Raw genomic sequence first — 16966 nt, 5'->3', positions numbered from 1 at the left:
GTGTGATTACTCTCCTTTATAAAAAGTTCATGCAGTGCTCTAATATAATTTGAACTCCTTGAAAATAACAGATCAGGAAAAAAATTGATTCTTACTCTTGTTTATCAAGGTTTAGAAGTGCTAAACTTGAGTTATGTACTTTAAGTGAAAATTGCTTTTAGAAGGCTGAGTAGGACATGCTTAGGATTGTAATAGCAGAGGAAGTCCCACTGAATTGATTTTCAGAATGCTACAGCATGGTTACCAACAAGAATGTGATACCCCATCAACATACTACAACTGGATGCCTATTTGTTACTAGGCCAGGTTCAAAGTTTTACAATTGATATATAGATTGGGAACAGTTTACTTAAGGGATTGCCTTGCCCCATGCGTCACAAAGGAGCTACCTTTGGTGTCAATAAGACACCAGGGAGACACTGCTATATTGTGCTAGACACTTGCTGAAAACTATTTCAGGAAGTCCGCCCGCTTCAACAGTCATGCCGCACTCCCCCCCCCCCCAAAAAAAGAACCTTGGTTGTTACGGGTGCTGAGAGGTGCTATTACACCCCTTACAGAGCTACAGCTCAGCACCCTTGACAAGCTACAGTTTGCAGGTTTCTTTGGGGGAAATTAGGACTCTTAAATGTGCTCCTAAATCCACACTGACTAGGGACTCATCACACCCATGTCATACATTTAAAAGCACTTGGATCCAAATCCATAAAGGCAGAACAACTGAACTACTGTGAATCAGTTTGGATCCAGGTCTCTGGAAACTCTTGGACTTCTAACTTACATATATTCTTCCAGGAATAACTGATCACCAGCTGTGTGCAAATGGGGTCTCCTGTGAGCCTAAATGCAGCAAGATTGATGTTATGGAAGCAAAGCAATTAAAATAATTTCCCCATCGTTGTTGCATGGGAAAAGACCATTCCTGTGAGCTGTTACTGGCATGGGTTGACAGTAGTGCTTGCACCAAGAAACGAAATTTTGATTTGAAATTTTGCCTGTAATCTTATCATTTAGGAAATTCCTCATACAACCCTTTACCATCTGCTCATTAAAGAATAGTGGGAGATACTACCTTGTACAGTGGAGATTCTCCCAACACCATAACATTCAAGTTGACTTAATAGGATGTGTTTTGGGGCAGCAGGGGTAGCCTCATGCTCTGGTGACAGGCTGTCCTGAAATACTGTGATGTATTAGATGGGGTTGCCCTTAAAGATGGTTCAGAGGCTGCAGGTAATGCAGAATGCATCTCCTATGCTACTAAGTGGAACATCCTGATGAGACCATATGTCACTGGCCCTGAGAGTACTACATTGGCTGCCAGTGAGATTCTGGGCCAAAATCAAGGTGTTAGTGCTACCAGATAAAGCCCTAAATCAGGCGTAGGCAAACTGGGACTAGATGTTCTGTGACTGCAACTTCCATCATCCCTAGCTAACAGGACCAGTGGTCAGGGGTGATGGGAACTGTCCTAAATCCAAGTACCTGAAAGAGTATTTTCTTCAGTATCTACCATCTCAGACCCTACAATTGGCAGGTTGGGCGTTTGTAGTGGTGCCACAAGCGGGGGCTGCTTGGTTGGTGTTGATCTGTGATGGAGCCTGTTCACTGGTGGTTCAGTATTTGTGGATTGCCCTAGTATAGGGTCCAACTTTTCGTATCAAGTGGGCCACAAGAATACTTGGACGCGGAACCCACACGCTGCACACTGCAGGGGTGGGGGAGTATGGCCAAGATTTGATGCCTCCCCCAAGCCCTCACATCAAGGCTCTGGTAAGGTCCTAGAGCCTCCTATGTCTTTCCCAAAGCTGGGAAAGCACAAACTGCTTTCAGAAGGTGGGAGGACTGTAGGACACTATCAGCACTTACGCCTCGGTCTCAAAGCCCAGCACCTCACCAGGCTTTGGGAAGGCAGCAACAGGCTACCAAAGATGGCACTGGGGTGTCATCCTGCCTTAGTGAGATCATCCTGCCTTAGTGAGATGCACCTTCATAGGCTTTGAAAACACCTCTTTATCCAGGCATTTTATGACTAAATAACCATGTTCCTGGCAGCTCTTGAGTTATTGGATGAAAGAATGTTTTCAGTTCTCTACAGTGTTTTAAGACTCTTAAATTTTTAAAAATTAGGAATGTTTTTTTATAATGCACTTCAAAAAATTGTGGATGTACCGGTATTTGCTATTCTGGATACAATTTTTAGCTAATGTGTTCATCTTTTAAATTGCGAAATATCAACAGAAAAACACAGAACTTTTCAGGCTGTGTTTATTGAATTAATCCCACAGCATCCCCTTTGTTTTTATGAAAGCCCATTTTTAAAGTTTTTCTTTTGGGAAAGTTAAGCAAATTCCTAATAAAATGGGTTGGTTTGCTGATGTATTCTATTCCTGAAGGCAATCAAAAACTCTGAGCCCCTTCCTCACGCTTTGATATTTTTGTGCAAACTTAGGCTCTTCTCCCACTTCCATTCATGTTAGACTATTTTCTCTTAGTGCCGCGGCCATTTCTCTAGGAGGGAAGGGCTCCTGTTACAAAGCCTGTCGGCAAAATTAACCCCACACTGTTGCTCATAAATATTGCATAGAGTTCAAGTTTTGAATTATTGATCGTCAAACTTGGATCCGATGGAAACCAAGAGGAAAAAGCAGCTGGAGGTCATTCATAAATAAGACTGCAGTTGCCCTCCTCATTAAGGAGCCTAACCTGTCTGGTAGCGGTAATGAAGAGAGACTACAGTGCCGATATTGTTTTTGTGGGCACAGGGAGGGCTCCACTGATTCCATGCCTACCTACACGCTTTTCCCATCTTGGTAGTTACCAACCTGGCAGCTGGAAGTTAATGGAAAAGTATAGCCAACTCCTTCCTCAGGTGAGTTTTCTTTTCTTACTGCTCTTCTGCCTTCTGAGAAGCCTTGAGGTATAGCTATACATTTCCATTTTCTAAAATGAGGAACTTTGGCTTTGCCTGCTATGTGAATAGGTGGTGGTAAACCAAGACACAAAGTTTCAAGGTAAAAAGTTGACACAAGAAATTATGATGCAGCAGTATGGAAACAACGGTTGAGGATGTGTCCCAGGGTTTTGGCACACTGCAGCGCCACTGAATTATAAACTTAAGCCATTCAAAATAAAATTGTCTCTAACTTGATTCTCCTGGAATCTTAAATTGATCATGGAGTACTAATGAATAGTAGCTCCCTACCTCCCTACAACAAGAAAACCCCTGGTAAGTCTTTGCTTTGGGAAAACTTGCAGGTAGCTGAACAGAAAACAAATTCTGTAAGCAAAGCACCTGCCTTGTGTCCTTTAGCCCTAGTTTCTCATTTGCCTGCTCCCCACAGTACTGCTGCTTCTCAAATCTAAATTTCAGAGCAACGCGTCTATGTGACATTCAGGTGGAGCAAATGCATTGCCGGTAGGGATGTCTGGTTCAATACTTTGCCCCAGTTTCTGGAGGATAAGTTGTGTGAAAGGTATTTTAGAGAAGGGGTAAACAGGAGGGCACTGTGTTGGCAATCTTTGCTTCAGAGGAACCAGTGGTCTGGCTTTGTATAAGACAGTTTTCATGGAGACCACTGATGAAAAATGCAGGGACATCTATTAGCATATTTTTTTAATGGCTGCTTCAGTGTTTCCATCCAAAATGTTTTTTATGATGAAAAGTGAGTGCACAGCCTTCATTATTTAATAGCTTATATTTAAGTGTGGTAGCTGAAACACAACCCAGTCATTCCCCAAGTTGCCAGAGTTCAGGATTAAGTGATGTCTTTTAGGTTGTTAAAAATGTATTTATAGTTTATTTTGGAAAGTAACCTGCTCTTCAGCCAAAAAAGCTCCTTGTGCAGCTTACATACAGTCCCTACCTGGGGCTGCTAATCTAAAAAACCATGACACAGACAAGGAAAATGGGACAGGAAGGGAAAAGGAAAATAAAATTCAAAACTCGGGCACCGATTTCTAAACAGGTGCTCTTATAATGATCAGCTGGCACAGCGTAGGGGTAAGAGGTGCTTGGTGGAACGGGGCTCACTGAGGTTGACTGCTGATGGGAGACAAATTCTGGTGTTGCTGCTTAACCTAAACGAAAATTAGCAGTAGCCAGACTTCTTGACATGTTTGCTGTTGATCATGCCTGAAATAGGAGGGTGCACTCAGTAGGTTTGCACATAGGTTGTATAACTACAGAGCTGTGGAACTCCCATATTCCACACTCTTCAGCGAGCTCAGACTGCATATTTCCCTGTTTTACCCTTGCACAACAGCTCTGTGAGGTAGTCCAGGCTGAGACCTAGTGAGTGACCCAATGCCACCCACTGATCTTTGTTATTTGAGCAGGGAATTGAACCTATGTCTCCATTGTCTGGAGTGAACACACTCACTCCTAAACCCTATATTGCCATCTTCACTGGGTCTACCTCTGAGGTCAAGACCAGGCATCATCAATGGAATGGCCAGACCCTCATTTCCATAAAGATCACAAGCCACACTGCCTATGCCACTTGGCCACCAAAATCAGTAGTCTTACTAGAATCAGAATTGTAGAGTTGGAAGGGATCCCAAGGGTCATCTAGTCCTGATTTCCTGCAACGTAAGAATCTCAACATAGAACTGTAGAGTTGCAAAGTTTCTGGGATTGGTGTAAAACATTGCCAGTTGTTTCCAACCAGTGTTAGAAACTGAGATATGAAAGCTAGGCACTAAATGGCCTCTTAAACCTAGGTTATGGGCACAAAAACGGAATGTCTAGGTGCACTTTTTTAAATAACAAGAATACAAAGCTGAAAAATGAAGGAACTGCAGCTAACATATGTTCATTTTTCACATGGTCCTGTCCTTCACCTGCCCACCTCCCTAATATTCTTAAGAGGGTCTCTTCTCCAGTTTTCAGAGAGTAGCTGGAAGAGGGGAAGCAGAAAAACACCCTCCTTCCATTCCGCAGTTTTAATCTGAAATCTTAGGTGCAATACTGCGCCCACAGCCCAGAAACTGCTTGCGCTAATGAAATTCCCTGTCGCAAAATGCACCTAGAATAATGGGAGTTTCGAACACTGCTTCCAACAATCCAAACATTGAGATTTCTTTTTAATCAATCAGAACAGGTACAAAGGCTGGAAGAATGTAAAACTGCCTTTCCTAGAGCTTCCTGCTGGACCAGTTCAGCCAAAAGGTGTTGGAATTCTGAACAACCTCTCTTCTACTAGGAGGCCGGGCAGCTGCCTGAAGCAAAAATGCACCTATCTTCACTTTACCAGCCCTGTTCAGCTTGCTGTGAAGCCCTCTCCCTGCAAAGCTAGGTGTGATCTTCCACCAGGATCTCGCAGGCTGGCTGCTTGCTCCACAGTGCAGGACTTAATGGTCAGTGGGATGACCTGCATATCATCATCATCTAGAGCAAACTCGTCTTTGCTGCCCCAGATTACAAGACCAAAGACAGAGATCCATGTTTATGTCCCCAATGGGAAAGTGTGTCCTGATGCTGAGTCACTGGATGAAGGTTTCTTGGAAGAGATGGACAATAAACCCAAATGATCTCGACCTACAAGATTCCAGTTCCTGAAAAACATTCAACCCATAGCTAGCTGGGAATGGAGGGTGGGGGTTTGGAGGAATCTACTTTCTAGTGTGGTATCAGCGTGGATGTTAAGAGCAGGTCAGCAATAACTCACACAGTGCCTGTGAAGTTAACTATTCAAAGTAATCAGCTCAGAAGGCCAGGCCTAGTGAGCACAGGAACTCATCCTAGTAGATCTTGCACTTATGGGGCAGTTGTGGGGACTGAAGGTCGCTGCCTTCCCAAAGCTCTTTGTCTCCTCCTCTGGTTCCTTCCCAAATGGGGTGAGGTTCCTTCATCTTGCTTGTCTTTGCTCTGCACTCTTGAAATATAAAAACATAATAAAACATTAGACATTAAAAAGCTTCCCTTTACAGGAATTTCTATGGTAGGGTGGTTTCTCTTTGCACTAACACTGCCCTCTCCCAGCGGCGAAGGAAGTCGCTCAGGCACCTGGGGCGGGGCGCACCATGGGGCCTCCGGAGTCTGCCTGCTTCCTCCCACTCAGTTGCCCTACAGCTGGGGGGGAAGGCAGTAGGCAGACCGTCTGGGCAGCACAGAGCCTGCGTGCGCCGAAGCCACTGTGTCTCTCCCAGGAGAGACATGTGGCTCAGGTGCACTGCAGGCCCCGTGGTGAGTGCTGCCCAGCATTTTGTCACCCCCTCAGTGGTGACACCTAGGGTGGTCCGCACCCACCGCACCCCCTTCTTCTGCCCGAGCCCTCTCCACCCAGTCAAGCAAGAGATATTATCAAAGATCAAGGACACATACCTGCAAAGCTTTAGAAGAGGATTGGGCAAATTCATGGGGGAGATGGAGGCTATTTATTGCTGGAGACCACAAGAGGGGATTGCGCTCATGTGCTTATATCTAGCTTAAGGTTTTCCTGCAGGCACCTGGCTGGCCACTGTGATAATGAGATGGGCCATTGGCCTTAGCCAGCAACCTCTTACGTTCTTGGTGTCTTTTCCTCATCACCAAACAAATTATTTCCAGCGATTAGGGAAAGCCACTCTGCAGGTGCTCAGAACCACCTTCTTTGATATTGCACCTATTCTGAGGTCGAGAACTGATGAGTCCTAAGCTTGCCACCTGAAACACGATGGCCAGTCCGTCCCTGCCTGTGGAAGACCCCACCTGCAAACACCCACATAAGTACAAAATACATTTCTAGCACAAAACCTGCTTATTTGCCAAGGCATTTCAAGCAGTTGGTGATTGCTCTGTTGTTTTACTGCCTCTTTTAATTTGGTTTTGATGAATAACAATAATTTGTGTTTATCTTGCCACACGTTACATTGTTTGCATCCTACCATGTATTAATTAGGGGTGATATTACATAAAAAATGTATATTTAAAGAGTTGAACCAGAGCAGAATGGGTTTGGACACAACGTTCCGCTTTACAACATTAAAATACTATCTGTAGGTGGTCTTGATTTATTATCAATTTTCTCCTTAAGCATCGTTCTTCAAAGAGAAGTCCTTAAACAGTTGAGAGCAGGCAGCAGCGACCATCGGCTTTTAATCAAGCTCTCTGCACATGCTTAGGGACACCCTCGCCCGTTCAAAGGTGCCAGGCCGTTATCACACCGCCTATTTACTTGCAAAACAGCGCCTCATCTTTCACCCAACTCTGTCGCGACTGTGTCGCGTTTGCGCCGCCGGTTCGATTACCGGAGCCAGCGGTGGGTGGGAAAGAAGACAAGGAAAAAACCCATTTTTGGTGGCTGCGTTTCCTCCCCTCCCCGTTTCCAGTGTTTATTTCCCTCCCCCTCCCCCCGCCCCAGCTACCAGTAAGCCAAAGAAAGGGAAGGAGAGAGCGAGAGAAGCCAGAGCCATGGCGCTGCTCTTTTCCGCCATCCGCGTGCTCCTGGGCCTTTTCTTTTCCGTCTGCGGGGTCGTCAAGCTGACCGATCGGATTTCAGGCGAAGTTTATGAGCAGCTGGTGAGCGGCGAATCGGGTGTGCAGGGGAAGGGAAAACGGTTTAGCAATGGCTTTTTTTTGGGTGCGTGGGGGGAAGAAAGGGAAGCGTGCAAAGGAGCCCTCCTCCGCTTTGCTTTGCAATTTGTTGCAACTGGGTGTGGGCGAAGCTGCGCAGAGGCAATTAAAACCAAAAAAACACCGCTCTTTATTCCCCACCGGTATTAAATCGTGCAACCGATCCTTCATGCGTGCTTGCCCGGAATAAAGGCTTATTACTCCCGAGGAAGCGCGCAGCCCACCCGCAACACGCGTTTACTCGCAAGGAAGCGCCAGTGAGTTCTGCGGAGGGGAGGGGGATCCCTCGCCGGGCCTATTCCCGGGACACGTTCCTTAAGCAGAGGTAAAACGTCGCGGGGTTTTACGGGAGGGAGGATGCTCACTCTTCATTCAGTGCATGGATTTACTTACGAGTATACGCGCCAGATTTGCACGGTTCAGAGCCTGGTCGCTTATACAGTACTCGGAAGTACGTCGCCTATTGGATCCATCGGGGCTTTTATAAAAGCCCGCGTGTGCATTGCCTTTGGCGCGTTAGGCTGCAATCCCGTGCACGTTTACTTGGGAGTAAGCCCCCTCTCACCCGTGAACAAAGTAAAGCATACTTCCGAATGCACTTGCATAGGATCGGGTTGGGCACGCAAGGCATTGCAATCCTGTTAGAGACGACAGACAGTTGTTTATCGTTTTTGCAGTGTCCGCCCAACAATCATGCTTCTGCAGCTCTTAATCCCGCCTGTCGGATTTGATATAAGTGCGCGCGCGGTGTGGACGGGCTTTTAACAGTTTTGGAGCGGTCTTGGACTCCGGATTGTGTCAGAGCGAAATCTGTGATTTGGGGATTACTTGTTGGCTATTTTGCCATCGCAGAACCCCAGATTATTCGAGCAGGTTTAGATGATTCGGTTTTTGTCCAAATCTGACATCTCCGCCCTCTCCTGGCTGCCTGCTGAAACAGTTTTTTGTTTTGGCGCGAATCGGGTTGGGGTTTGAATTTTGTGAGCCTTTTCCGTTTCACTAGTCGAGTTTGGCGGGAATTCAACAGAAAAGAAGAAAACTCTAGCCAGTACCTCCCCAAACCAGATTTGCTCGCCAAACCAGATTCAATTGTAAACATGAACTTATCAAATGCTGCCTATTGATAATTGATTCAGTTGTACAATAGTGTGATTAGTCTATTTATTGAGCCTGCCATTAAATATATATATATATATAAGGGTGGACTCAGAAAGCCAAAAAGGTTGTAATGTGCAATTCAGAACAACAAATATACGGAACAATATCTAAAGTAGTTTGGGGTTGGATTGAAGAGTTTCATTCTGAACCTCTCTAAGCCTGTGACTTTATAGCTGCAACATTTCCCCACCCAGTGGCTGGAGGGGATGTCACCAAGATGTCTGCAAGGTTTGACTTGCTATCTGTGCTGAATCCAAAGCATTGGCCTTGGTGCCACCCCAAACCTAAAAGGGGAGTTGGATCATGTGTGACGCTTCCACTTTAAGTTCGGCCTGTATATGGGTGTACATAAACCCACTGCCATGTGTACCACTGCCACTTTGGGCCTCTCTGAAAAAGCTTGAGCAATGAGATGCAGCTTCATAAGGGATGGAAGGATCTGGCCCTGTCGGTTCTCTCATTTCTCATTTTTGCAGTCTTAAATTCAGTTCTCTACATTTCTGCAGCAATCATTTTTTTTTTTTAATCCTCATGAAAATTATTCATAATTTTTGGACAGATTCCTCCTAATAAACATATTTATGTATTCAGTTTACTAATAGGCACATTTTTGCAAATTCCTCTAATATTCATTTCTGCATGTTATTTTCACTAATACAGTATATCGGTTTGAATGCACACTTCTCCCTAATATGTGTCTGTTGAAAAGTTGTCTGTTTTGCCAGGCCTGAGCAGGCAGTCAAGAATGCATCCTTCCACAGTGTTTAATTAACACTGTTATTATTTTTTTATGGCTTTATTGGATGGTTTTTATTACTCTGGGATAGCTCAGTTGACACTCTTAATATCAGGGTTGTGGGTTCAAGCCTCATGTTGGGCAAAAGATTCCTGCATTGCAGGGGGTTGGAATAGATGATCCTAGTGGTTCCTTCCAACTATGATTCTATGATACTTGTATACCATATGATTCTATGGGGACACGCTTGCACCATTTTGTGGCCCTGTCACTTTTTCTGCTCTTTTTGATGTGGCAGACATTACGCCCCCCCCCATGGCATCCATTTTGTGTTATGCCATGTTCCCGTGGCTTCCATTTTGTGACCAGTGCCCATAACTTTCTCAACATTCCGGGTGTGCCAACTAGCTCAAAATAGGTCGGTGCCCTCTTGATCTAGATCAGTGTTTCTCAGCCTTTGGGGCTCCAGCTGTTGTTGGACTACAACTCCCACCACCCCTGACCACTGGTCCTCCTAGCTAGGGATGACAGGAGTTGTAGTCCCAACAACAACTGGGGACTCACATTTGAGAAACATGGACCTAGAGAGCAACTTGGAGGAGCTAACCACTCACTGGAAAAGGAGGGGCACTTCCTGTGTGGCTCCTCTCTTCACCTGCCATTCACCCCTTTGCAGCCATCTCACTCATGGGCCCAATTCCTGTTTCTGGGGATGTTTGCAAGGTAGGGTGACCACTGAACCACCACCCATTTAACTCTTTTACACTTATTGATTTATGGATTTATTATATTTATATCCCACTTTTCCTCCAAGGAGGTCCTAGGTGGGCACCCTAAACACTACACCACACTGGGGCTTTTTAAACTCTTTTCTCTATTCCAGAAATCGCAATTTGTACAGTTTGCCGACGCCTTTCCTCTGAAGGAGTTTGGCTACAAGCCAGAGCCGATCCAGTACCTGGAAACGGTGGGCTGGATAGAACTGTCGGCTGGTTTGCTCATGGCCTTTGGGCCTCAGCTGCTGCAGGAAATCAGCAATTTTGTGCTCACAATCGTCATGATAGGTAAGAGCTATGCAGGGGTCGGCTATTTCCCTTCCGCAAGGTGTAGAGGGGCTGCTGGAACAGAGTCAGACCAATGGCCCTTCTAGGTCAGTATTGCCTGCACTGACTGGCAGCCACTCTCCAGGCCTTCAGGCAGGAGTCTTTTTCCAGTGCTCCCTGGACATGCCAGGGACTGAACCTGGGACCTTTCGTGTGCAAAGCAGATGCTCTGCCACTGAAGTACAACTGTTCTTCAGGAGCTGAAGTCTGGCTGAAGGTCCTCGTTCTTGAGTGTTTCTGATCTCAACTACAGATGAGGCTGTATTGGTGCTGAAAGCAACAGTGTGTTTTGTTTCTCAAGTGTATGCTTATAAATAATGGGTGTCAGCCATATTGGTTTTAGGGTTAAACATAGTATATCACTTCGGTCCGGAATGGGGAACCTGTGACCCTATAGATGCTGTTGGACTGCAGCTCCCATTGGCCATGCTGGCTGGGGCTGATGGGCTTTGGAGTCTGCCAACATCCGGAGGGCCTAAGAATTATTCTCTGGCTCAGTTCAGCAGGTTGAACTGTGTTACAGAAGCATAGAAGTCTGCATTTTTCTCACATAGCTTCAAAACCAAGGAAATCCCCCTTATTACTTGAGTTTGAGCTCTGTCCCACCTCATAAAATTGTTTCTAAGGTATTCAGTTGATCTTGCTTGGGAAGCAGTGGTGCCTCAGTGCAGAGATGCTTGCTTTTCCTCTGCTCAACCTGTAATTAAAAAAAATAAAAAGTACAAATGGCACCATTTTCTCTCCTCACAAGGAAACTGGCATGTAATGTAGCTCTTCAGTCCCTATTATTTACATGTTGATGTTTTATTTGGTTACAAATAATAAACGTGACTCTATTAAAAGCTGCCCAACTTCTGCGCATGACAAAGAGTGAGTCTGTTTGTGCAAGTTCCAGTAGGGGGCACCAGAAGCTAATTAGTTATCCATGTTGCTTGCTAATTAAGCCACTGTTTTGCAAAAGTTCCTCACATCAACTGGGAAATTCTATTTTTATTCAAAACCCTGACCTTAATTAATGCTATGCATGCTTGTCTTCATGATGATACCAACCGCCTGGAACTTTTTAAAAATTATTATTACAGATGTACCATTTTTCTAGCTTTGGGTAATTGACTACTGATATAATCACTCCTGGCTCCCTTAAAGCTGCATTTGGATTTTACCAGGCCCCTGAGTTCCTATGGGTAAAACTGACCGCAGGAGCAGCAGATCTAGTCAGAGGGTGGTGGTGGTGAAGGGAAAGCTGGACAGCAACTGGGTAAAGCTGTTTTGTATATCAGGACTGGCATACAGGCTGATACTGCTCAGAAGGATACATTTTTCTTCTCTACATCAGCATCATTGTGTGTATGATGTTTTGCAGTGTTTCATGTGCCAGAAAAAGCAGGCCCCTGACCCAGGGAACAAACAGCCTGAACACCACAATCCTATGTATATTGCTCAGAAGTCCCAGGGAAGGTTTAATGGGCTTACTTCCAAGTAAGCGTGCATAGAGTTAGGAGCTGAAGTTTTCTAAAGCAGAAAAAGTAGGACCCCTGCTTTATAAGGGATGTCAGGAGACTGCATTATCTAGCTGTCTTCAATATCTTTTTTTAAAAACCGCTTCTACAGTGGGTCTCTTTTTACTCTTGTTGAGTTATTTTTATGCATCTTAATTTTTGGTTGAAATTTGGCATGATGAAGAAAGAGAGAGATTCCTAGGCAGGAAGTATTCCTGCCAAGGCAGACAAAGTGATTTCACAGAGTTCTCTCCAGCAAATTTTACAGGAAAGCTATGTAAGCCTTAGTCCCTTCATGTGCCTATCTGGCAAAACATGAATGGGCTTGACTGCAATAATGTCCCACAGGTAGATCCATTAAGATTAATGGATCTAAGTTAACGATGGATCTAAGTTAACGATGCCCAAAAACAGGTGCAAGTTGAGGCTAGAGATTGCCGTGGTTGGAGAGTCGTTTGGCCAATGAATCTCCTGCTTTTTTTTGCAATTAATTTTTTTAATATTTCCCCCTTTGTCTCTTTGCAGGTGCCATCTACAGCCTCTTGGTTTTGAAGGAGCCCATTGCCATGTGTGCCCCGGCCACTATCTCCCTGGGTCTTCTGCTTCTCCTCAATATCCGGGGAAGAGGCAGACCCACCAAGTCAAAGTTTGAGTGAGGGGGTGTCGAACTGGAGAGGACAGAAGGGGAGAGTTCGGAAATGGCAGCAAATCTCTTGTTGGCCCTTTTTTGTCTGTGTGCTTTCCACCCCTCCTCCCCTTGCTCGGTCCTTTTTAACTTGGTATAAACTGGGTCCTGTGGGTGTATGATCCAGGGGGTGTTTGTGACCTTGAAATCACCATAGATCGGGGGATGAAGCCCCTTTTCAGCCCAGGGGCCACATTCCCTCCTGGGTGACTTTCTGAGGGCCATATGCCAGTGGTGAGCAGGGACCACAGGCAAAAGCGGGCACAGCAACAAATGAAGATTTTACCTTTGTACTATAGGTTAATTTCTACACACACTCACAGTCCCTTTACCCTCCATTCAGACAAGCCAGAGACAATTATCAGACTTAAGGGACACTTCAATCAGGCAAAAATGGGTGTGAAGCAGAGCCAGTGAGGCCTGGGGGGTGGGGTGGGGTGGGGGCACAACCAGCAGAGTCCTAAGGGTCCCGACTCCTACTTTAAATCAATGGCAGCTAGACTTTGGGTCTTTCTCAGTTACCCCGTTCACCAGTGTTCTTTCCCATCTTAGGCCTGGCGTAAGTGCTAAATTAGCCAGGTGCTGCCTTAATCTTTGAATTTCATAGCTTGGGGAAGCAGAGGAAGGAAATGGAGGGGGATGTGTGAAATACATTTTGGGTAATCCTTGGGAGAAAATAGAAGCACACTTAAAAACAGCAACACCACCAGGCACAGGACAGTCCCTTTTTTGGCTCAGGGCAAACCATTTCTGTGGGGTTCATTGAGTGGCACTGAAGGATTTTGTTGGCTACTATGTGAGAGAAGAAGCTGCCCCTACCACTGACATATGGTCTGTCCACTAAGATACAGCTGCTTTCCTTTAAATATCAGATCATTGGTCCGCCTATCTCAGTATTGTCTACACTGACTTGCAGTGGCTTTCAAGGATTTCAGGCAGGACATTCCCAGCCAGGAATTGAACCTGGGACCTTCTGCATCCCAGGCAGAGCCGCGGCCTTTCCCCCAGTATTTCCCTGCTGGGAGAGTACTTCTCAGCAAGCCTGCCTCTGGAAAGGGTGACAAATGCTTTCCTGCACTTATATACTCTTTGGCATTCATGATGAACCTGGGGTGGGGAGGAAGTTCGCCAGAAGAGGAAAAGCTCTCGCCCTGCTGTGGACCTGTTAAGGTCCCACCATCTCCCCTCTCCACCTGCCTGTCCACTGAGATGGCCACCAGAGGCTCTTATGCAGGAGATCTTTCCCTCAGGGCAGGAATATGGGGACCAGCTGAGGCTCTCCAGCTGCAATTCCCTTCACCCCAGTCCTTTTGCCATGCTGGCTGGTGCTGATGGGAGTTGAAGGCTAGAAAACATCTCCAGCGTCACCGGTTCCTGCCCCTGTTCTAGAGATTAGGCATGAAATGAGCAGAGGTTGGATTTTTACTGTGGTTTTCTGATTATCAAAGTCCTTTACTAGACAGGTGCACAAGGCACTGTAATCTAAGAACCAGCCAAAGTCCATCTTGTTTCAGTCATTATATATTTTTCTGGTGCTGGCTTTACTGATCCGCTTTGGCAATGTTTTTCTGTTTCTTTTGACTCCTTGGTGATTAAAGTGTTGACTGATTTTTAAAACGTCGTTTCAGTTTTTCTTTGTTTTGAGGGATGCCATCAGAGGTTCGGATAGCCAGTGTTAGAGGAAGGGGGCAGAGTCTTTTTCAAAAGTAAATAAATAAAACAGCCGGTTGTCAGCAGGCAAGATAAAAAGACATCATGAATCTTATTTGGCCTGAGAGGAGAAAGAGAGCATCACCCTAACGTTGTCCTTTACTCTAGGAACTTAACAAGAGCTGAGCTGGGGGTGGAGGGAAGGCTGAAGAGGAGACACACCTGCCCTCAGTGAAGCTGGGCAGAGGAGATGGAAATGGATCAAATGAATGTTTCCTTACTGCTTTATCTCCATGCCAGGAAAGCCATCGCCTAGTCGCTTCCTCTGTGTTAAACTCTATATGTTAAAGGCACAGGCACTGAGCCAGTTTAAAACATTGGCAGCCCTTCAAATAGGGATCCAAAGTGCAGGTAGTCATGGAGCCCAAATACAAGACCCTTGCTACCTCTTTTATCCAAATGGCCTGTGGGTGGGCCGGTCATCCCAACAGTTTGGCTGTGCGGGAGGCACACCAAATCATTTTGAAATAAGCAGCTGGTATTTCTGCTTGCTTGCTTTGAAACAGCAAAGTGTGAGTGTGATGAAGTTGTGCTTTGTTCGTAAATGTGCTTAATTCCTTAAAAAAAAGGAGGAGACTGTCTCACCATGGCAGTGAGAGGAAGGTTCCCTGCATTTGCCCTCGGGCAACTTTCCTCTGAAAAAGGTCATCCATTGTGAGACTGAGCTTCAGGCACCAGTCCCTTTTGGTCCTGCCTCCATGTAGGATAAAACAGATATTTTTAACGTCTGCAACAGGTGTGATGGGCTCCTCCTGAGATGAGGCCAATTTGCTCACTTCTCCGTTGCTGGGTGACAAAGCAATGCTCTTGGCAGAGGCCTTCCTTGCCTTGTCTAGATTTCCCTTCTATTTCTCAAGGAGGCCTACCTTGTTCTGCTTTTGATAGGGAAACTTGTCAGTCTAAGAGAGCTTTCTTATGGACTTCTGACAAACCAGTTTTAGCCTCCCCCCTCTTGAGGAGAAAGCCACAAAGCCAAATTCCACATTCCATTGCCGGTTTAGTCCTTTTTGCCTATAGAAAGAATACAAATATGTAATATCAGGGCTGATGTTAGAGTAAATCATTTGTGGAGTGTGGCAAGTAATATTGTTTAGAGCGGTGTTCAGTTCCATACTTGGATAGCCTCATAATTCTACCACCAACCTTTCTCCAGAGAGAAAGATCCGAGCAGCTAACTACTGGGTCCATAATTTCTTCTCCTTCTTGGGAGTCTTTCTCCACTCCCTTTTTGCTACCAGAAGTTCAAGAATTTACTCTTGGTGCTACAAATCACATGCAATAATTTACACAGTGGTGATGAAGGCTGCAATTCTAACCCTAGATTCCCAGGGGTAAGCTCCATTGGGCTTGGCAGGGCTAACTTTTGAGTAGATGTCCGTTGTGTAGTGGACATCTCTTCATTGCAACCCTGAAGCCATACCCTCATAGCTAGGCTCCTAGACTACAGCAAAAATTAAAAAAAGTTTACTACATGATGGCATCCATATCAAGCCAGCTTTTCTCTCACTTCCTCTTTCCATTTTGCTGTTCCTGGTAAAGATGCAAAATAGATAGATAGAGGAGATCTATCTATCATCTATCTGCAGCAGAAATGTGGAGAACTGAATTTAAGTTTGGAAAAATGAGAAATGGAGAGAGCCATGTTTGAAAGATGCCTCTCCCCCATTCTACACACCAGCAGTGTGTGTGTGTGTGTGTGTATTGCTGGAAATGATTGTTGCTGTGGGTGAAGGAAGAAGAATCCCTCCTTTTCCTTCTCTTCCTTAGTGCATTCCCAGGCTCCTTAAGTCCTCTCCAGAAAATTTGCTAGCACATAGCTCACATGGTTGGGGAATGTTTACATGCCTTCCTGTTAATCATTTGCTAATCTCACACTTCCTAGTACATTTCACTCTCATGTTCTTAGCTGCAAAAAGTCCAGTTAAAAATAATAATAAACAGTTTGATTGGTTACTAGGGCAATGGGAGGCGGGGTGGGTTTTAATTTACTAAAGTTCTTGGTTTGGAACCCTGCAAAAGAGTGGCAGTCTGGAGGTCTGCTCAGAGTGGTTCTGCTTTTTGAAAAGTATAAAATTCCTTTTTTTCTCTGTAGTTTTCTTCCTGCACTCCTATATAGAAATCAAGATGAAGAAGTAAAAGAGACCAGAATGATTGTTACTGCTATTAATTAAATATATACAGCTTACATGCCAAAATGGCTTCTAAGTGGTTTATAAAAAATCGTTTATAAAATTCATACATAATTAAAATACACTGTAAAACAATTACCGGCACATTAAAAAGGTAAAGGTACCCCTGCCCGTACGGGCCAGTCTTGACAGACTCTAGGGTTGTGCGCCCATCTCACTCAAGAGGCCAGGGGCCAGCGCTGTCCGAAGACACTTCCGGGTCACGTGGCCAGCGTGACATCGCTGCTCTGGCGAGCCAGAGCCGCACACGGAACGCCGTTTACCTTCCCGCTAGTAAGCGGTCCCTATTTATCTACTTGCACCCGGGGGTGCTTTCGAACTGCTAGGTTGG

At 45.3% G+C, this 16966-nt stretch overlaps 1 protein-coding gene across 1 annotated transcript; it reads left to right on the top strand.

Moving 5' to 3' along the window:
• Nucleotides 1-7194: 7194 nt before the first annotated feature.
• On the top strand, nucleotides 7195-14353 carry TMEM35B (transmembrane protein 35B). Its single transcript, XM_083453281.1, has 3 exons — nucleotides 7195-7501; nucleotides 10333-10513; nucleotides 12577-14353. The coding sequence occupies exons 1-3, from the start codon at nucleotides 7394-7396 to the stop codon at nucleotides 12705-12707; spliced, it is 420 nt and encodes a 139-aa protein (XP_083309407.1). The 5' UTR covers nucleotides 7195-7393; the 3' UTR covers nucleotides 12708-14353.
• Nucleotides 14354-16966: the final 2613 nt, after the last annotated feature.

Source organism: Podarcis tiliguerta, assembly GCF_965153285.1.
Source record: "Podarcis tiliguerta genome assembly, chromosome: 8".
In the NCBI taxonomy this organism is placed as follows: Eukaryota; Metazoa; Chordata; class Lepidosauria; order Squamata; family Lacertidae; genus Podarcis; species Podarcis tiliguerta.
This window is presented reverse-complemented; position numbering and strand designations above follow the sequence as displayed.